Source organism: Artibeus jamaicensis, unplaced genomic scaffold (assembly GCF_021234435.1).
Source record: "Artibeus jamaicensis isolate MK-2021 breed Jamaican fruit bat unplaced genomic scaffold, CSHL_Jam_final contig_3126, whole genome shotgun sequence".
Taxonomy (NCBI): domain Eukaryota; kingdom Metazoa; phylum Chordata; class Mammalia; order Chiroptera; family Phyllostomidae; genus Artibeus; species Artibeus jamaicensis.
In genome coordinates, this window is record NW_026521723.1 from 5,704,894 (window position 1) to 5,723,822 (window position 18,929).

Sequence of the window (18,929 nt, forward strand, 5' to 3'; positions counted from 1 at the left end):
TTCCATTGATCTATGTGTCTATTTTTATGCCAATACCATGCTGTTTTGATTACTGTGGCCTTATAGTATACTTTGATATTAGGTAGTGTGATTCCTCCAACTTTGCTCTTTTTTCTCAAGATCGCTGTTGCTATGCAGGGCCTTTTATGGTTTCATATAAATTTTTGAAATATCCTAGTTCTGTGAAATAACATCATTGGAATCTGGATAGGAATTGCTTTGACATTAGGTAGTGTGATTCCTCCAACTTTTTCTGGTTTCTCAGGATTGCTGTTCCTATGTGGGCCTTTTATGGTTTCACATAAATTTTTGAAATATCCTAGTTCTGTGAAATAACATCATTGGAATCTGGATAGGAATTGCTTTGACATTAGGTAGTGTGATTCCTCTAACTTTTTCTGGTTTCTCAGGATTGCTGTTACTATGTGGGCCTTTTATGGTTCCATATACATATTTGAAATATTCTAGTTCTCTGAAGTACGTCATTGGAATCTGGATAGGAATTGCTTTGATATTAGGTAGTGTGATTCCTGCAACTTTGTTCTGGTTTCTCAGGATTGCTGTTGCTATGCGGGCCTTTTATAGTTCCATATACGTATTTGAAAAATTCTAGTTCTGTGAAGTACGTCATTGGAATCTGGGTAGGAATTGCTTTGATACTAGGTAGTGCAATTCCTCCAACTTTGTTCTTCTTTCTCAGGATCGCTGTTGCTATGTGGGGGGCCCTTTGTGGTTCCATATAAACTTTTGAAATATTTGTTCCAGTTCTATGAAATACATTATTGGAATCCAGTAGGAGGTGTATTGAATCTATAGATTGCTTTGAGAGAAGAACTTCATTTTCTTTTTTTAGTCATTGAAAAGAAATTTAGAATTTTGGGTTTCTGAAAGATTACACCACATAACATAGCCTGGTTATTGCCTCACTGTTTCAGTGAGTTACCCGTCGGGGAAGAAAAAACAAGGGAGTAAAACTGTCACTGGATTGCAGTACATATGTAATGGAGAGACACAAATGCATTTGTGATTTGTGTGTCACACACGGGCACTGGGGATTCTCATCCCATGAAGGGAACTTAAGTGTGTGTTCATTGCCTCCTTGGAAGAAGCTGCACATAACTAGTTTTTGAAAAATATGTGTCACTTTAGGAAAGTTTTATGTTAAATCCAAAACATTTGATTCTTACAAAGTATTCGTTTTATTTAGTAATACTTTCAATTTCAGATGTGTCATAGTGTAGAATGCAAAATTTATGTAAAGTACTGTAATCGCCATCAGAGAAGGTGTGGAGGGCCCCCTCTGTGAGCTCCTGTGCTGCCCAGGCGGCATCTTCCACATTTCCCTGGTGGGAAACTTTGAGAAACCCTGCCCTAGATAAATATGAGTAAGTGGCAGGGGTTCAGAATCATTCTAACACTTTATTTGGGTTCTGACTTCTGAAGTTACAGAGTGGAAGGAAGTAGATTTCATAAAAGACAAATGTCACTAGCTCATTTTGGCCCACTAAAATGAGTGTTTGATTATATACTGTATTTTGCCATGTATAATGCACATTTTTTTTCCCAGATTTGTTAGGGGGAGATAAGGATGCACATTATATATGGGTAGTATATGAAGTAACTTGTATCTATTCTTATGTTTTGTAATTGTTACAGAAAATTTCTCACACATAATATGTTAAAAAATAAATGCTAAAATTGCTTATAAAAACAAGTATCTAAATATAAATAAATAAAATTAAATTAAAAAATTAAAATGAAAGCTTTTTTCCTGAAAGCTTGGGCCCAAAATGTGGGTGCATATTATATAGCGCAAAATACAGTAGTCAGAATTCTTACTGAATTCAGTAAACTCCTGAGCTGGTAGACACCTTAGTCATTAAAATTTTAATCCAATTAAAGCTAAGGAAACTAAATAAACTAATAGTAATCAAACTTACTTTGATTTCTCTATTTTTCTCCCTTTTTCCTTTTCACAGGTCACAGTAATGAAAGGCAGTAATAAAAATAAAGGTCATTCAACAGAAGGAGAAGGGGCTGGAAAACGACCCAAAAGAAAGTGTCTTCAGTGGCATCCATTGCTCGCAAAAAATCTCGCTGACTTTCCAGGAGAGGAGGAAGAGGAAGAGGAAGAGGAGGATATTGATAAGGTAATTCTTCCATTTGTTATAAAAGTTTTAAGGGTTTTTTTTTTTGAGCATTCATTCTAGAAATTTCAGTGAACACCTTTAGTGCAAAAGATGTGCTTCTAAAATCTGTAATTTGAATCCTATTTAACTACTTAATCTACATTTTTATTCCAAATGTTGATGATTCTTAAAGTGTCTGTACTTCCTAATAGTTTAGACTGAAACAGAGCTTTCTTAAATAGTATTTCCATCAATTAACTAATGATCTGATGGTAATATTGAGATGCAGTGGAGATCGGGGTTCCATAAAATTTGATGTGCTCACCTGGCAGCCAACCCATTGCTCCTCTGGCCTCTTTCTTTGCTTCTAGCCTAGCCCAGCCACCGTAGGCAATCCCACAGCTGTTGGGGTCCTCATCTCTGTGGCACCTGGCTGCTCTCACCCCATCAAGCCTCTGATGCAATCAGTCCGCCAGGTCCCCTTCTCTGGACTCACATGTGAGCAGCCAGCTTTTGTTTGGAAAGTCACACAACCATGCAGGTGACTTTAGAAAGCCACATATTCCTCCAGGTCTTGGCATGACTGCTCATCATTAAGGACTATGTCCCCACCAGATGGGACTCCTCATTTCAGGTGTTCCTCCCACCCAACTCATTCCAGGTCAGAGGATTTCCTTCATAGTACTTACTATTTGCCTGTGTTTAACAGTGTCCTTGTTTATGTCTGTTTTTCTCAACTGGAATATAAGCTCAGTAAGAGCAGGGGTCTTTGCCCTTCTTTGTGCTCCTCTCCTTCCTTAGAACTTAGAATGGTGCCTGACACATAGTAAGTATTGAATGGGTATATGCTCAGTGGAAGAATAAATGACTACATATTTTGTTATTATAAATTTTATAAACTCATTTTTAACATTCTTCAGGCCTTTGACATCCCTCGACTCTTGCTCTTGGCTTGTGTCAGCTCCCTTTTCACTGTCTCAGCTGGTATTGTAAACATTTTTCCTGTTTTCTCAGATACATTCTCTAGATACATTTTATGGTTTCTCTCACTCTTGCCCTTTTTTCCTCTTTTATAGAAAAGTTAAAAATGACTTCTTCAGTTTCCTCTCCTTACTCACCTGCACACTTTTCTCCTTACTCATCTTTTCCTCCATTTCTTGTTCAGAGAAGGTGTTTCTCCTTCTTTTTGAGGACACTGCAAACTTTATACTTACTTTGATCTTTGTGACACATTTGCACCTATTGATCACTGGCCTCTTGAAACTGTGTCTGTGTGTATGACATCGCTCATTTGTATTTCTTCCCAAATGAATTTGCCTGGTTTCTTTCAGTTGATGCTCCTCCATTACTCTGCCCTCCAGTGTTGATTTCTTCTGGGTCTGTTATTTTAATTTCTGCACTTAAATTTCTGAATATTTACTTGACATATCCACTTAGATATTACATAAGAATCTCAGTTTGATTTTAGTTACAAACAACACTGGCTAGTAATTTACTACTGAAGAAAATAGTCAAAAAGGCAAATAATGAAAAAATAGTAAACCATTAAATAAATGCTGTAGAAGGAATTTGTAAATATTCTACACATGTAAAATATGTAGAACTGAGTTATTTTTATTAAATGTATTTTAAAGCAAAACAAAACAAAAAAAGAATCTCAGTTTGAATGCGTTCAGAATGAAACCTTTTTCTCTCTCCTCCAAACCCTGTTCTCCTGCATCTTCCCTTTCTCAGTAAGTGGCAACTCCCATTTTCGAGTTGGTTCCCCTGGAAACCTTGTCTGTTTTCTTTTGCATAAATCTCATATTCATTTATCCATCAGCAAATTATCAGCTATGCTTTCAAAATATGTCCTCAGTTTGACCATTTCCTAGCACTACTGACCATTTCTGGTGCATATTATTCTCCGCCTCTCTCTGCCTCTGCTCTTGCCCTTTTACAATGTGTTTTCAACAAAGCAGCCAGAAGCATCCTTTCAGAATGGAAGGCTGGTTGCACTGCTCTTGTGCCCCAGGAGGGCAGGGAATTTGTATGCTCACCGCTCTATGTGCATCACCTACAACAGTGCCTGGTCTCTGATGAGAGCGACTTCAAATTCAGCCTGTCAATACTGATCTTTCTGCTCTGCTCCAGATCTGATTGCTTTCATTTGAGAAAAGGTATTATTTGTTTTGTATGAAGGAGTCTTGCCACTGAAACAAGAAACGGTCTTCCTTTTTCAAACTTTACATCCAATTTAGATACCTCTTGCTTTCACCTTATAAATAAATATTGTCTTTGTTCACATTATCCATTCTCATAGTTGCTCCCTTGACTCAGTGCCGTTCCCTTTTTGGTCTGGACAGCTGGAATAAACTTTTATCTGCTCTCTCTAGTTTTGGTTACTTCTAGTTTTGCTGTTATAATTTATGCTTTACACAGCTGGGAAGGTTTGTCTTCAGATACAAATCTAGCAGTGTCTCACCTGTGGTTTTAAGCAGGCTTTCCATATCCCAGTGCAGTACTAATGTTGATTTGTTACAAAGTATTACAGTACTGAGCCCCTGATGAAAGAAAAATAAATTCAGAGAGTTTTTCATTTTTATTTAATTTTATTTATTTAGTCACATATTTATTTGCTTATTCTTTTTTTTTTTTGGTTAGTTCATATTACTAGATAGTAGTTAAAAACATTTTTTTTGCTGACCTGTACTTCACAAAATAAAAAGTTGGCCATCTGCGTTGGACTCCCAGAGTTTTTTATTGGTCCATAAAATCTGAAACTATCTTTCAAACAAGTAGTTGGCAAACTTGTTTACATGATTAAAAGCATGTTTTGGGTTTGTTTTTTTGAGGTGACAGAACACACTCTTCATGAAGTGGCTTTTCCCTTCTACATTCTCGTGTCCCCGTTCTAATCTTTATACATGATTGCTACCGAACTGCATATTGATGTTTGAATAAACCATCCAGCCTTAATCCCTGTTAGTTCCCCCACGTCTCCCCATTGACTACCTGGCATTCCAATTCATCTTTCAGAATTTAGCTCAGACAGCAACTTTCCTAGGGAATCTTCTGTGTGCTTCTACCCATCTAGTAGAGCTTCGTTATTTCACTGGTTCCTTGTTGCAGTCAGCATACTGCTTTTTAATTTATTTGTATTGTATGCCTTTCTCTCCTCTCAAAATAGCGAGCTCCTCGGGTCAGGATTTTATGTTATTTATCTCTCTCCGGCTTGAGTTTTATAATTTAGCAACTGCATCAGAAATGAGTCTGTTGTGAAGGGAAATGTATTTGCTTCCTCAGCCTACATCACACATTTTTGTATGCTTATTTTTTCTTTAGCTTCTTGTCACTTGGAGAATGCTAAATAAATATTCCTTGAAAATACAAATTATTGTTAATGGTTGTATACATAATAAGAAAAATAAACCTATAGCCTTTAACCCATTAATAATCCCTAAAGTATTTCCAAATCAAATAGCTATGATTACAGGTTTGTTCTGTATTATTGGTGTTTGAAGATAATTGATGGTTAATTAAATACATTTGCAATACTTAATTTAAATTTGAAGGCTTTTTAAAAAAATACCAAATTAGATTAAGCTAGTGATTTGCCCTAGAGTATCATATCTATAACAGTTGCCCAATAAACATAATATAAAAGAACATGGTTGCCTTTATAATAATGGTTCTCAAAGTATGATTTTTTTATACCAGCAGCACCAGCATCTGCTGGGAACATGTTAGAAATACCAATTCTTAAGCCCAGCCCCAGCTCTCCAGAATCCGAAACTCTGGGAATAGGCCAACGATCTGTTTTAACAAGGCCTTTAGGGATTTCAGTGCCCACCCAGGTTTGAGAACTGCTGACCTGCTATGGAACGCAGACTCACAACAACCTCAGTCCTTCCTGATTCTAACTATGAAACAAGAAATTAAAGAAATGCTTTTAGTAAGCATTCCGGACTTCTGTTCACAGTTGCATTGTTTTGGACAAAGGAGAGTAAAATCATACTTTAGCATTAGAAGATATTTCATAATCTCAATATATTCCAAGTTTCTGTAATCAAAGATGTACTTTAAGAAATTTAATCTTTAGCCATGTGCAGGAAGCATTTGTAAGAGATCAGAAGCAGGAAGACTAGGCCATCGGCGAGAGTGGCACTGGAACAGCCGCACTGAGGGTTATCAGGTGGAATGGGCAGGATCAGGGGGCACTGTCCGGTCCTTGAAGACCTTGAGTTGAACGAAATGCTTAGAAAGAGAGAGGATTCAGAACTGATTTTGAGGGTTTGGGCCTGGATGGAGTTTATTTTTTTCACTGTAGCATTTCACTAGACAGGAGAGTTTCATACTTACAAGCTTGAAAATTTACAGTGTAGTTCATCCTTCAAGTAATGTTAAATTTCTATTTTGATTGTTAGAGTAGAAGGCTATCTACTTATGATGTACACAAAAACATTGCATGGTGTTAGATTTTTATTATCTATCTCCATGTGAAACATTTTCATGTTATTAGCTATAAAAAGCACTTCACAAAGAAGAGAAAGACAGCTGTCAATATTTGTGTACTCTGTGTGAATATTGTTAATAATCTTCAAACCTATATACTACAATGGGTTTATTCATTCATTCAACAGTTAAATACTAATGCTCCATCAGACATTAACCTAGGTATATGTATAAGAAAAAATATAAGCAATTATAACAATGTAATATACTGTAATATCATATATGCATAGGTTGCTATAAAAACTAAGAAGAATAATACACCATAAGTTGTTTACCAACCCCTAACAGTGGTTGATAATTTTTTTTAATAATTTTTTTCTCAATTTTAAATTGTTTAAATGGAGCTAAGGAAAAAACACAATTTTAGCTGTGGCTGGTGTGTCTCAGTTGGGCATCATCCCACAAAGCAAAGTGTCTCTGGTTGGATTACTGGTCAGGGTACATGCCTGGGTTACAGGTTCAGTCCTTGATCTCCCCAGTTGGTGTGCACATGCAGCAGGCAACCAGTTGGAAGTTCTGGCCAAGATGGAGGTGTGAGTATAAACCCTTCACTTCCTTACACAACCAATCTAAAAACAATTAACAGCCAGAAGTGCCAGAAAATCAAACTTCATGGAACTCCGACAACCAAGGAATTAAAGAAACATTCACCCAGACCAATAGAGGGATGGAGACAGGTAGCCAAGCAGGCAGAGAGGACCTGTAGCAAGGTGGTATGGACTATATGGGCAGGGCTGGCTGAACAGTAAACTAAGACTCAAAACTAGTGGTAAACTATGGCAGGGGTTGCTACCTTGGGAGAAACTCCCAGTCTCACATGAGAGTTCACTAGAAAGTAGAGCTAGAGCCAAGAAAGTAGCTACATTGTTCCCTCTCTGATCCCTCCCCCACAAACAGTGCCAGGAGGCAGCAAAAAGGGTTGCCTCACCAGGTGAATTCCTAAGGCCCTGCTCCTCCCCACAACATAATAGGTGCACTGAGACCAAAAAAAATATGGCCAAAATGAAAGAATAGATCAAAGCTCCAAAAAAAAATACAACTAAGTAATGAAGAGATAGCCAACCTATTAGATGCACAGTTCCAAACACTGGTGATCAGGATGCTCACAGAAATAGTTGAATATGGTCGCAAAATAGAGGAAAAAGTGAAGGCTACGAAAAATGAAAGAAAGGAAAATATACAGGAACCAAGAGTGAAGAGAAGGGAACCAGGACTCACATCAATGGTTTGGAGCAGAAGGAAAAAATAAACATTCAACCAGAACAGAATGAAGAAACAAGAATTCAAAAACTGAGAGGCTTAGAAACCTCCAGGGCAACTTTAAATGTTCCAACATCCGAATCACAGGGGTGCCAGAAGAAGAGGAAGAGCAAGAAATTGAAAACTTACTTGAAAACATAATGAAGGAGAACTTCCCCAATCTGGAAAAGGAAATAGACTTCCAGGAAGGCCAGGAGCTCAAAGAAGTCGGTCCCAAGGAAGCACACACCAAGGCACATCATCATTACATTATCTTAAAAGCAGCAAGAGGAAAGGAGGCCTACAAAGGATTTCCAATAAGGCTAGCAGCTGATTTCTCAAAAGAAACTTGGCAGGCACGAAGGGGCTAGAAAGAAGTATTTGAAGTCATGAAAGGCAAGGACCTACATCCAAGATTACTCTATCCAGCAAAGCTATTATTTAGAATGGAAGGGCAGATCAAGTGCTTCTCAGATAAGGTCAAGTTACAGGAGTTCATCACCACCAAGCCTTTATTACATGAAATGTTAAAGGGACTTATCTAAGAAAAAGAAGATCAAAACTATGACAACAAACTCATATAACTATTAACAATGGAACCTTAAAAGAACCAAACCAAAGACAAAAGCTAAGCAAAAAACTAGAACAGGAACAGAATCAGAGAAATGGACATCACATGAAGGGGTTTCATTGGGGAAGGGGAGGGAAAGAATATGGGGGGAAGGTACAGGGAATAAGCATAATTGGTAGGCATAAAATAGATGGGGAGAGGTTAAGAATAGTATAGGAAACAGAGAAGTCAAAGAACTTATATATACAACCCATGGATATGAACTAAGGGCAGGTAATGCTGGAGGGTTGGAGGGTACAGGGTGGAGGGGGGATAAAGGGGGAAAATTGGGAAAACTGTAATAGCATAATCAATAAAATATACTTTAAAAAAGAAAGCAACCAATTGATGTTTCTCTTTCACGCTGATATTTTCCTCCCTTTCTCCTCCTCTTTCCCTCTCTTTAAAATAAAAAATAAGTAAGTAAATAAATACACAAATCTGATATATCCCTTCCATGCTTGAAACTCTTCAATATTTAAAAAAAAAATACAATTTGAAAACCAAGACTAATTATTAAAGCAAAATTGCCCAGCATGTATTAAGCATCTGGCTTTTGTTTTGGTTGGTAATAGGTACAACTTCTTGGGGCTGATGGCCTAGAGCAAGATGTTGGTGAGGCTGAAGATGATGAATCACCAGAACAGCGAACCCGGAGACCAATGAATGCATTTCTCTTATTTTGCAAACGCCATCGCTCCCTTGTACGTCAGAAACACCCCAGGCTTGATAACCGAGGTGCTACCAAGATACTAGCTGATTGGTGGGCTGTTCTTGATCCAGAGGAGAAACAGAAATACACAGACATGGCCAAGGAGGTAGGTTCCAGTGACGAGGTTTTTATGGTAGATGTGAGCAATCCATCCTGTAACTTCCAGTAAGCACATAGGGAATTCCTACTGAAGGCCTAGCAGCAGGAAGGCGAATTCCGAATTGGGTGTTACGTAAAAACATGAGGCTTGTTCCTAGTTCTGAGTTCACATTCCAAACACTGGCGGAGTGCCAAGAGCACTGTATTACCAAGAGGGTTTTTCCTCATTGTATGTACTCCACTGATTGTTAGAAGCAGTTGATTTTTATGAATGGTGATTTATTTATTATGATTTTTTTTCTAAATAGTTTTTTTCTGGGAACTCATCTTCTGTTGTCAGAAAACGCCTGTAGTAAAAGATGGCAGACTTAGTTACTCTAGTTGTATCTGGGAGGAGTCTTGATGGAGTTCTGATGCTAAATAGCTTTGTGATGGTATCTAGGTCAATCTCTGGATCTCAGCTTTCTTTATTTTTTTTTAATATTAGAACGAGGAAGTTAGATAAGAATTTGTATCCCTTACAGCTCTAACATTTTTTGGTTTTGTAATATACACGGTTATCAAGAGATATGCTTTGATTCCTGTTTTGTTGGTAGCGCAGCATGAATATTTGAAACTAGTAAATGACAGTGGAATAGGATATACTGTGATATGTGCATGCATGTTAACGCTGTGTAGGCAGTAGTCAGTGAGAACCATTTCCATACAGGAGGGCTGTTCAGAAAGATGGGACACTAATCAGTTCTAAAATAATAGCAATGACTAAATTTCTTCAAAAATTATATACTGCTCTGTTTCTAAATTAATCTGAAATTAATGAGCTCATTGTATATTTAAAATATATGGTGTAAAGACTTGATTTAGTTAAAAGATTTTATTTATTTTTAGAAAGAGAAGGTGGGAGGGAGAACGATAGAGAAACATCCATAGGTTGCCTCTTTTATTCATTTATTTATTTATTTTCAGAGAGAGGGGAAGGGAAAAAGAGAGGAAGAGAAACACTAATGTGTGAGAGAAATACCAATCAGTTGCCTCTTGCATGCCCCCAGCTGGGGACCTGGCCCACAACCCAGGCATGTGTCCTGACAGAAAATCAAACTGGTGACCTTTTGGTTTGTGGGATGACACCCAACCCACTGAGCCACACCAGTCAGGACATAAAATATACTGTGTAATGGATTTATCAAGTAAGGGGAAAACAAAGCAATATCACTGTGGTAAACCTGAAAGGACTAATTCTAACTTTATTTCTTCAGTGTTGCCACTTGTAAATGTTGCCACTTATGAAAAATCTTGATTCATTAAAACCCTACCACCCAAACATTTGGTTAAGTTCTGTGAAAAGATGAACCAGCAGGGGACAAAGTACAGAGCTTCAAGTGACACATATTATTAGGCCTTTCAGTGCGTGGGAAAAAATTAATATTTTAAGTGATGTAGTTTTATTGAGTTGTTTAACAAGCTCACATGGAACATAAAATTTTTTAGCCAATGTTCAGGGTAATTTGAATCCAGAGTAAATGATTAGCCTAGTTGCTATGTAATTAATGCTCACATAAGGCTTCGGGAATTGACCACTGTTAAAGACAGGAATTTTACTGCGTAGAGCATCTAGAAAATTTAGAATCAGTTCTGGGAACCTACATGCTTTTAAATGTTTCAGTAGATTCTCACTAGCATAACAATTAACAGTAAAACTTTCTCATTAAATAGCTTTAAATCTTTTCATAGGCATGCTTATATGGTAAAAACAATTATCTGAAGCCTCATAGGGAACTCCATTAGCTTCCTATAATTAAACAATCAAGTTTGTTTTTGGATAACACGCAGCCTGTACCAAGTCCGTATATTGTTTGCTATTTCTTAAATACTGCTAATTTACAAACCCAATGTGGCCACTTGTAGGAGGCCACATTGAGGAGTGTTATTTTCGTACAGGAAATCCCTTACTAATTACTTAATTAGGGTCAAAATATTTGCCATATTGGTGCTGTAATGAAATTTGTTAAGGTGGCCCCCTGCAATCTGCTTCAAGTGGAGACCGTAAATGGATCTTCACTTTGCATCTGGCCTTGTTTACATGTTACTATGAAATGTTGTCTTATTCCTAATGCAGACTGTGGAAGATTCAGCTACTTCCAAAATCAGTTGGTTTCTAGTTATAAGCAATACTTCTTTCAATTTACTTACTTAAATGGGTTTGAAATTACATTAAAGTGCAGGTAATTGTGATGTTGCTTTTTTGTGTTAATATTGTGGCCTTAATTGAAATGTCAGTTTAATAAACAAAAACTTACTGAGTTGCTTCAAGGTACCAGGACCTGTGGTGGTTGCTAGTGATGAATATTTTCTCAGTTCCTCAAGATCCCTCTCAGGCAATCATTTTAAAAACTCTTTTCTTTGCATAAGATTTTAATTTTAAACCCCCAATTTAAAACGCATTCTCTATTAGGACAAGACATATTCTTTCAGCATAGCTGAGTGTGAATCTGAATGCTTATGTGATATTCACCAATATCTATTTTGTCATTATCAGTCGAGTGAGAAATACTTAATTTTTTCTCTTTTGTTTTTAAAAGAAACATTCTAAAAACAGCAGTGAGTAATAATGCAATTTTAGAGAGATTTTCTTTTATCTTAAAAAACTTTAACTCTTTTATTGCTTCTGATTATCTTCTATTAGTGCATCTAATGAGAGGAAGCGTCTGTTGCCGGGTTTGTTTTCCATTTCTTGAATTATTGTCCAATACTAATTTGCATTGTGGGAAAAAATGATTGAATGAGGGCTTCGTGTTCTCTGATGAATCTCATTAGAGCAGTCATTTGGTTGTAAGTAATGTAAAAACGCCATCCTAAGAATATCACCTGGGTAGCTTTCTCAACTTAAGCAGTGTGCATGGTAGTGCAGTGTTGCGGCTGTTCACGGGTTCCAGTTTCTGACTGTGACTGTCCTTTAGGAGATGCAGAAGTAATACTTTTCCTTTTAACATATTTACGTATGTACTTTTACAAATATAGCAATACAAGTCTGCCTTATTGCCACAGTATTGCTGGACCCTTCCACTGTTCACTTAAAGTAATGATTATAGTTAATTCACAATCAGTTTAGAGGATGGTGTATCTCGCTTGACCTTCAGGTTGAGCAGAGTCAGTGCAAAGAAGAGAGGAGAATCTGGAAAGTTAAGGCAATTTTGAATGACCTTTATAATACCCTCTCCCTTTTTGTGTGTAGAAACAGAGGCATGAGGCTGAATGCATGCATTTGTTGATTGATTGGTTCATTCTGGATTTCATATTTTACATAAGCATAAACATGTAAAGTCAGTTGTGATTGTCCCCATTTTTCAGAGCAGAGATCTCAGGCTCTTTGGAGTTAGTATCTTGACCATTCATACATTTGTGGAGCTGGGATATTCTTTGCCTGTTTGACTTTGGTGCCCTTTTACTACTATTTGCTTTCACTTTAGATGTTGGAGAAAGAGATAAGTGGATTTGAGTTAAGTATGGCAAAATGGTAACGACTAAATGTCATGGGTGGTGTTGGGAGCAGAGTCTACCTGTGCTGGGGTGGGTATTAAGTGGAGGTTTATCAGAAGAGGCTTTATGAACTTGATAGAAGCTGACTTGGCTTCAGTATAGGATTCAGAGAAAAAGAAAAGGACAAGCAGAAGTGGAAAAGTAAGAACAAGTTCAAAAACAATGACATTCATTTTGCGCCAAATCTAGGATATGTATAGGAGTAACAGAAATGATGATAAAGAAGAATTATGAGACCATGCTTCAAAGTTTGGAGGTTTATTTGTATGCCAATAAAAGAATTGTGGAAAAATGCAATAAAATGTAACTTGAATGTAAACTATTAAAGACTTTTGTAAATGTTGCTGTCTATTATTGTCGGTACTCTAAGAAGCATTGCCATCAACATGCTGCTCCGTAGAGTTCTTAGTGATTAGTTCTTCCTCCATATTTGAGGAAAAAAATTAGCCTGTTTTTGGTTATTCATTTACAATTGAGATACTTTGTATAAAGACCATTCATTCCCTTGTGGTCAGAGATGGATTCCTGTGGCTATTATTACCCCGAGAAGAGCACCTCATTTATCCAGCATCCACGAGAACCCATTACCCATAGTGATTTCCGCAAAGGGGAAACCCGCCATTCCATTAAACACTTTTTATTTTATATATTTATCCTGGAAGTTTTGTTTAAATTTTGTTTCCATGCCTTCTTTCTTAGTATTCAGAATGCCGTTTGAATTATTGACCATTTCAACTTAACTGTTTGCAAACAAGAATTATTTTATAATCCGTAATTTGATAAGACCTTTGTGAATAATTGCATTTTATTTCAACTCATTATTTACAAACAAAAATTACTTTATAATCTGTAATTTGGTAAGACTTGTGTGAATAATTACATTTTATTCACATTTTTGTGTATTTGATGATTCTCAACTATGTTCTTTTGAATTTCCTCTTTGCTTTCCCATGGGTCTGTCTTTTAGATCTACTCTCCCTTGTCAATTGACATTTCTCTCCTCTGTTAGTTACTGTTGGCCACCTCTGATGAAATGACATACTGTTTATAGGGTTTTCTGAATGTGGCTTCATTAGGGGCTCCATCACTTTGGGAGGATGTAGATAATAAAATGAAAGATTTTGACTCCATGTTTCACAATATTCCTTGTTTCTGAGACCTTTCCCATTTCTATATTTCAGATATCAGTACTTTCCTGCTGTATTAAAAGCAATATTTTAGCATTTGCATTTGAGATGATAATAGTCAATTTCTGAATATTATATTATCCTGCCCAAGGTTCTTTTATGTAATTTAACTCATTTAATCCTCAGATGAATCCCATAAAGTCGATATTATTTTTCAATATGATGAGGACACTGAGGCGTAGAGAAATTACGTGACTTATTCAAGGAAGCAAGTTAGTGGTAGTGAAGCTGTGGTTCTCCTACTTGGCCCTCACCTTTCTCAGGTCTTTTGAGTTTCTACCTCTGGAAAAGGCAGTAAAGATGCCTGTCCTCCCAAGGTCAAGGTTAGATACAAAAAGGCAATGAAGGTGCAAGCATTCTGTAAAGTTTTAAAATGCTATGTAAATGTTAGCTACATTGTTATTTCTAACAAGCAAACTTGTCTGCTTGTATTTGATAATTCAACTAATCATTATTTATGATTTTTATTAGGAGCTGTAAATACAAGGAAAGGCTACAAAAATGCAAAATTTGTCTTCACATCACAAGAATCAACAAAACTAAATATATCATTTGCCTAACTTAGCAGATACTGTCCAATGTGATTAATAGCCCCTAAGCAAATAGATGTTCAGTTAGGTGAACTAATGACTCGATTTCAAAAAATCAATTTGCTAACCATTACTGAACACTAGCATTTAAATACTCAAATAAAATAAAGTCACAAAGAGTTATGATGACCCCATAAATAGTGATAGATGGACCTCATAGTGAATGATAAATTGAGCATTTAAACTCAGTCTCTTACTCATTTTCGTGTTGGTTTCAGACGTTAATTTTTAGATTGATTGAGGAACCTAATGTTGAAATTCATGTAAGATTTTTGGTATTTTTTTATAAGAAAAAAAGTTTCAGTTATGAAAGATGTTGTCACTAACAGTCAGGTTTCTCAGGAGTCCTCTTTCTCCCCTCCAAGGTTGATCTACTAAATGAGTTCTTTCAGCACATCCTTTGTTAAGAATCACTTATATGCTTTAGTGAAAGTCAGTACATGTTATGAAAGTGATTATACTGTCATTCTTATGAAGGAATGATTACCAGCATCAACTGTTTTTAAAGCATTGACCAGACTAATTGAACTTATGATGTAAGAGCTGTGCTGTAGACAATGTAAAGCAGTGACAGTCACCGACTATAATCATTTCTCTTTCTCTTGCACATGTTCCACCCACCTCCCTCTCACTGGTTTGTGAGCATCGACGAGATGACAGACAGTCATTAGACACTGGGGATGAAAAGAGCACGAATTAGAGTCTCTGCCTCTATATTGTTTACAATCCGTGATTAGCCACACAAACATACAAAGTGGGGCAAAAGTAGGTTTACAGTTGTTTGTATGGAAAATAATACAATAATAAATAAATAATAATACAACAATAAACTGTTTTGCATACTGACAACTGTAAACCAACTTTTGGCAGACCCTATATATTTCTTTTTACACATGGTCTATAGGCCTTTCCCTGGCTCAGGTACAAAAAATAGTTTGGCAAAGGGTCAGGAAAAGGGGAAGCTGCCAGTGGGTTGGAGAACAAAGGGCAAGAAAAAAGCCTGGAGTATGTGGGTTTTTATGGAAAATGGTAACTGTGAGGAACCACTGTGAGGGTTAATATGCTGTCACTGTATCACAATATTAACCTTGCAAAATCTGAAAGTCAGTGTAAATGATCAATACCAAGACAATATTCCTTAGCCCAACCAAGTATGTATTGAGCAAAAGGGTTGAGAATGTGAGAGATAGAAAAAAGAATAACACAACCCTTGTCTTTAAGGAATTTAATGCTTAGGTTCAGTAGCTGTAAATTCATGCAAAGATTCACAGGCCAATGCAAGTAGTGTGTGAACACCAAGGGTGGCCAATACATGTGAGGCAGGAAGAGCCTCAGGGTCAAGGACAGACTATCTATCCTTGGAACTGGGCACCTCATCAGTCATTTGCTCAACATTAGAAAGACCTAATCATTTGTTGTGATGAGGTTATCAAAGAAAGAAATGAGGGAAAACTCTGTGTGTAGACTATATATATGCATGTAGTGAAATTTAGCATGCTGGTCAACTGGTCAACCATGTGGGCAAATATCTATCATAACAGGACCAAAAGGGCCAAAGAGTAGCCCCCACTTGTCTGGATGCATAGGGTAAGGCTGTTCATGCTGGGGCCAGGACGGTTAACTCAGTTATCCTCTAAGAACATTACACTCAAGCTATTGGCCCTATCTCGTAAATAACCTCTTGCTAAAACAAAGTTTTCAGAAATTTCCCGTTAGTAAAAAGCTATCTCGTGGCTTTCACTTTTTTCTGCTAATTTTCCACCCGTTAGGTAACCTAAGTGATTCTACTTAGAAACACAGCTCCTGATTTATGTGAGGTGCTCAGTAAATGCTGGCTCCCTTCTCTCCAACCCCAACCGCCGCCACATTTCATTAGTAACAATAATGAGTCACTGTTATTCAGTAATGGTGGTAAATATGTCCCCTCTGTGACAGCATTTTGCATGCTTCATGTAGAACAATGACATATATGGAAAGACAATAACTTATGTTAATATTTAAAAAATTAGATCCTAACATTACTTTCCAGATCATTTATAAGAATGGAAATTTGATCTTAAAAAGCACCTTAATGTTAATGAAAGAGATATTTACCAACTATTCTTAAATTGTTTGTTTTTAATGCAGGGGTGGGGGGATGCCACCTAAAACACCAGCGGTATTTTGAGTTATTAGTACAGTCTAGATCTTCACCTAAATGAAAGAGAATGGCAACCATAGTGAATAATAAGGACCCTGGAATTCCTATACAAAAAAAGACAGCTGATTCTGGTGCAAATATGTAAAATATGGCCATAAAGTCTACCAGAATTTTGGAGGAAAGATGACAAAATTGTCATATTTAAAAAAGAGATGTGGCACATTTTTTTAAAAATTGTGTTAACTGCAGGGAGCTAAGTGAAACCCTAACATAATATATTTTGAGACAATTGTACCTCTTCTCTGTGGTAGACAGAAATCACATTATACAAGGGTGAAAGAAGAAAGGAAAATTTGAAAAGTGGCACTAATCTCTACTTCCTCCTCCTAGGGCCTCTCTCTCACAAATTTTTTTTAAGGTTTTATTTATTTATCTTTAGAGGAGAAGGGAAGGAGATAGGGAGAACCAGAACTTTTTCTTATAAAACCACAAAATTTATTTTCTGTTTATCATGACAAATATGTTAATTTGTTGGAAAGTCTTTAATTACTTTATAGTGTGATGACCTTTGTCCAAATGACTGTTCATCTGGGAGACCTGGCTGGCCTGTGTGTCCTTCACTGGGACACAGTAATGACACATGTGTCTGCTACTTCCCTCTCCACCTCTCCCTGCCATTTGTCACTATCTGCCTCCAGACAGCAGGCAAGGCTATTCGTCTGCCCCAGTTTAATATGTAAATCCCCCCATGTACATGTAGGATGGCTGTCTCTTCTATCATGTTTGATACCTCAAATGCATCCTAGTATATGATGGTAAATTCTTATTTGGCTCTGGTCTTATTTGGCTCTGGTCTGTGTCCTAAGTTAATTATTTTTTAAGAAAGGTGAACTGTGTCTTACAGTTTTTTATGCTTACCTTCCTACTACATGTACCTGTGTATCAATATGCAGATGTACAACTTTTAGTGGGGAAAAAAAGATTACTCAAAAATTTTGAATTAAGGTAATCATGAATAATTCTAAACCATTGACTATCTACACTACAATGTCCATTTATATGGTTTAAGGGTGAAGTGCCAAGGAAGGTTTGTTATTTGGATTGTATATACTTTCCTTACAAAGGAAACTTTTTTTTTTCCTATTGAGTTAAAAAGTTTTGGAGCTTTTTTTTTAATGGCAAGCTTATGGGATTAAAAATAATTGCATTAATTTAATAGAGTATCCATCAGTAATAACATATAATAGTTGAAGAATACATAGAAAATCCATTTTACAAGATAACATAACTTTTAGTGATAATGAATAGAAATAAATATTGTGCATTTAATTTTGTTACAAAAGGGGAAGTGGCAGATGTGAGAAGAAGGGCTAGAGTGGAAGCAACAGAAGGAAAGGGGAAAGGAAGATGTCAGTGAAGGCCGATAGCTCCAAGTAAAGACATAAAGTCTGTGATGGGTGGATTGCAACATCTCATGTTACAGGTCTCGGCACGTTCACATCGGTGATCATTTGTGCTCTTTACAAAACCCTGGGATGTTGGCAGGTGTGGTTACACTTAAGAACTGGAGGAATTGAGGCTGAGGGGGTTAAACTACTTGCTTAATGTCCACAGCAGGCTAGTAGTATAGATGGATTTTAAACCCAGGTGTCCAGACACTGAGCCCAGTACTCTTTCTTCTACACGGCCCTGCATCTTCCAAAGACTGAGAAGTTATGTATCAGTTTGCCCTACCTTGTTCCCTGTCTTCTATTCTCAGTCTTGGTTCATTTATCCCACAGCTGACTACTTTGCTCCGATAACTTTGTGCCTGTATTTTCCTTACTTAGTACATTAAAGCACAGACTTAATTTTTACTTTACTTAACAGATTAAGCAGCGAGCAGAAGAACTTCATTACTGGCTTTGGTATTGACTCACACTTCATAATATGTAGCAGATGCCATGCTGTGCACTTCTATTTACAATAACTCTAGGCATTTTGGTGTTGTTTTTAGTCTATGGGAACTAAGGCTGAGGCCCAGAGGTGTTGTATTCTCCATTTCTAGTCTCCATCCTTGGTCACGGTAGCCCTAAGTGGAAGGGTTGGGGTTTGAACTCTGGTTTTTCTGTCTTCAAAGCTATTGACTCTTTCCATGACAAATAACTCCCTCTCTCCACCAAGGTCAGACAGCTTTTGTGTATTAATAAAAT

At 36.9% G+C, this 18,929-nt stretch overlaps 1 protein-coding gene across 20 annotated transcripts in view; it reads left to right on the forward strand.

Annotated features, from left to right (window-relative positions):
• BBX (BBX high mobility group box domain containing) overlaps window positions 1-18,929 on the forward strand; it is a 255,771-nt gene that overhangs the window by 166,088 nt on the left and 70,754 nt on the right. For 19 of the 20 annotated variants that reach the window (XM_053663008.1, XM_053663007.1, XM_037148879.2 and 16 more), the window contains 2 exons: window positions 1,980-2,150; window positions 9,048-9,290. In XM_053663008.1, coding sequence (XP_053518983.1) covers window positions 1,980-2,150; window positions 9,048-9,290 — 414 coding nt within the window. The remainder of the gene's footprint in view (window positions 1-1,979; window positions 2,151-9,047; window positions 9,291-18,929) is intronic. The other variant, XM_053663023.1, reaches the window with a different exon arrangement.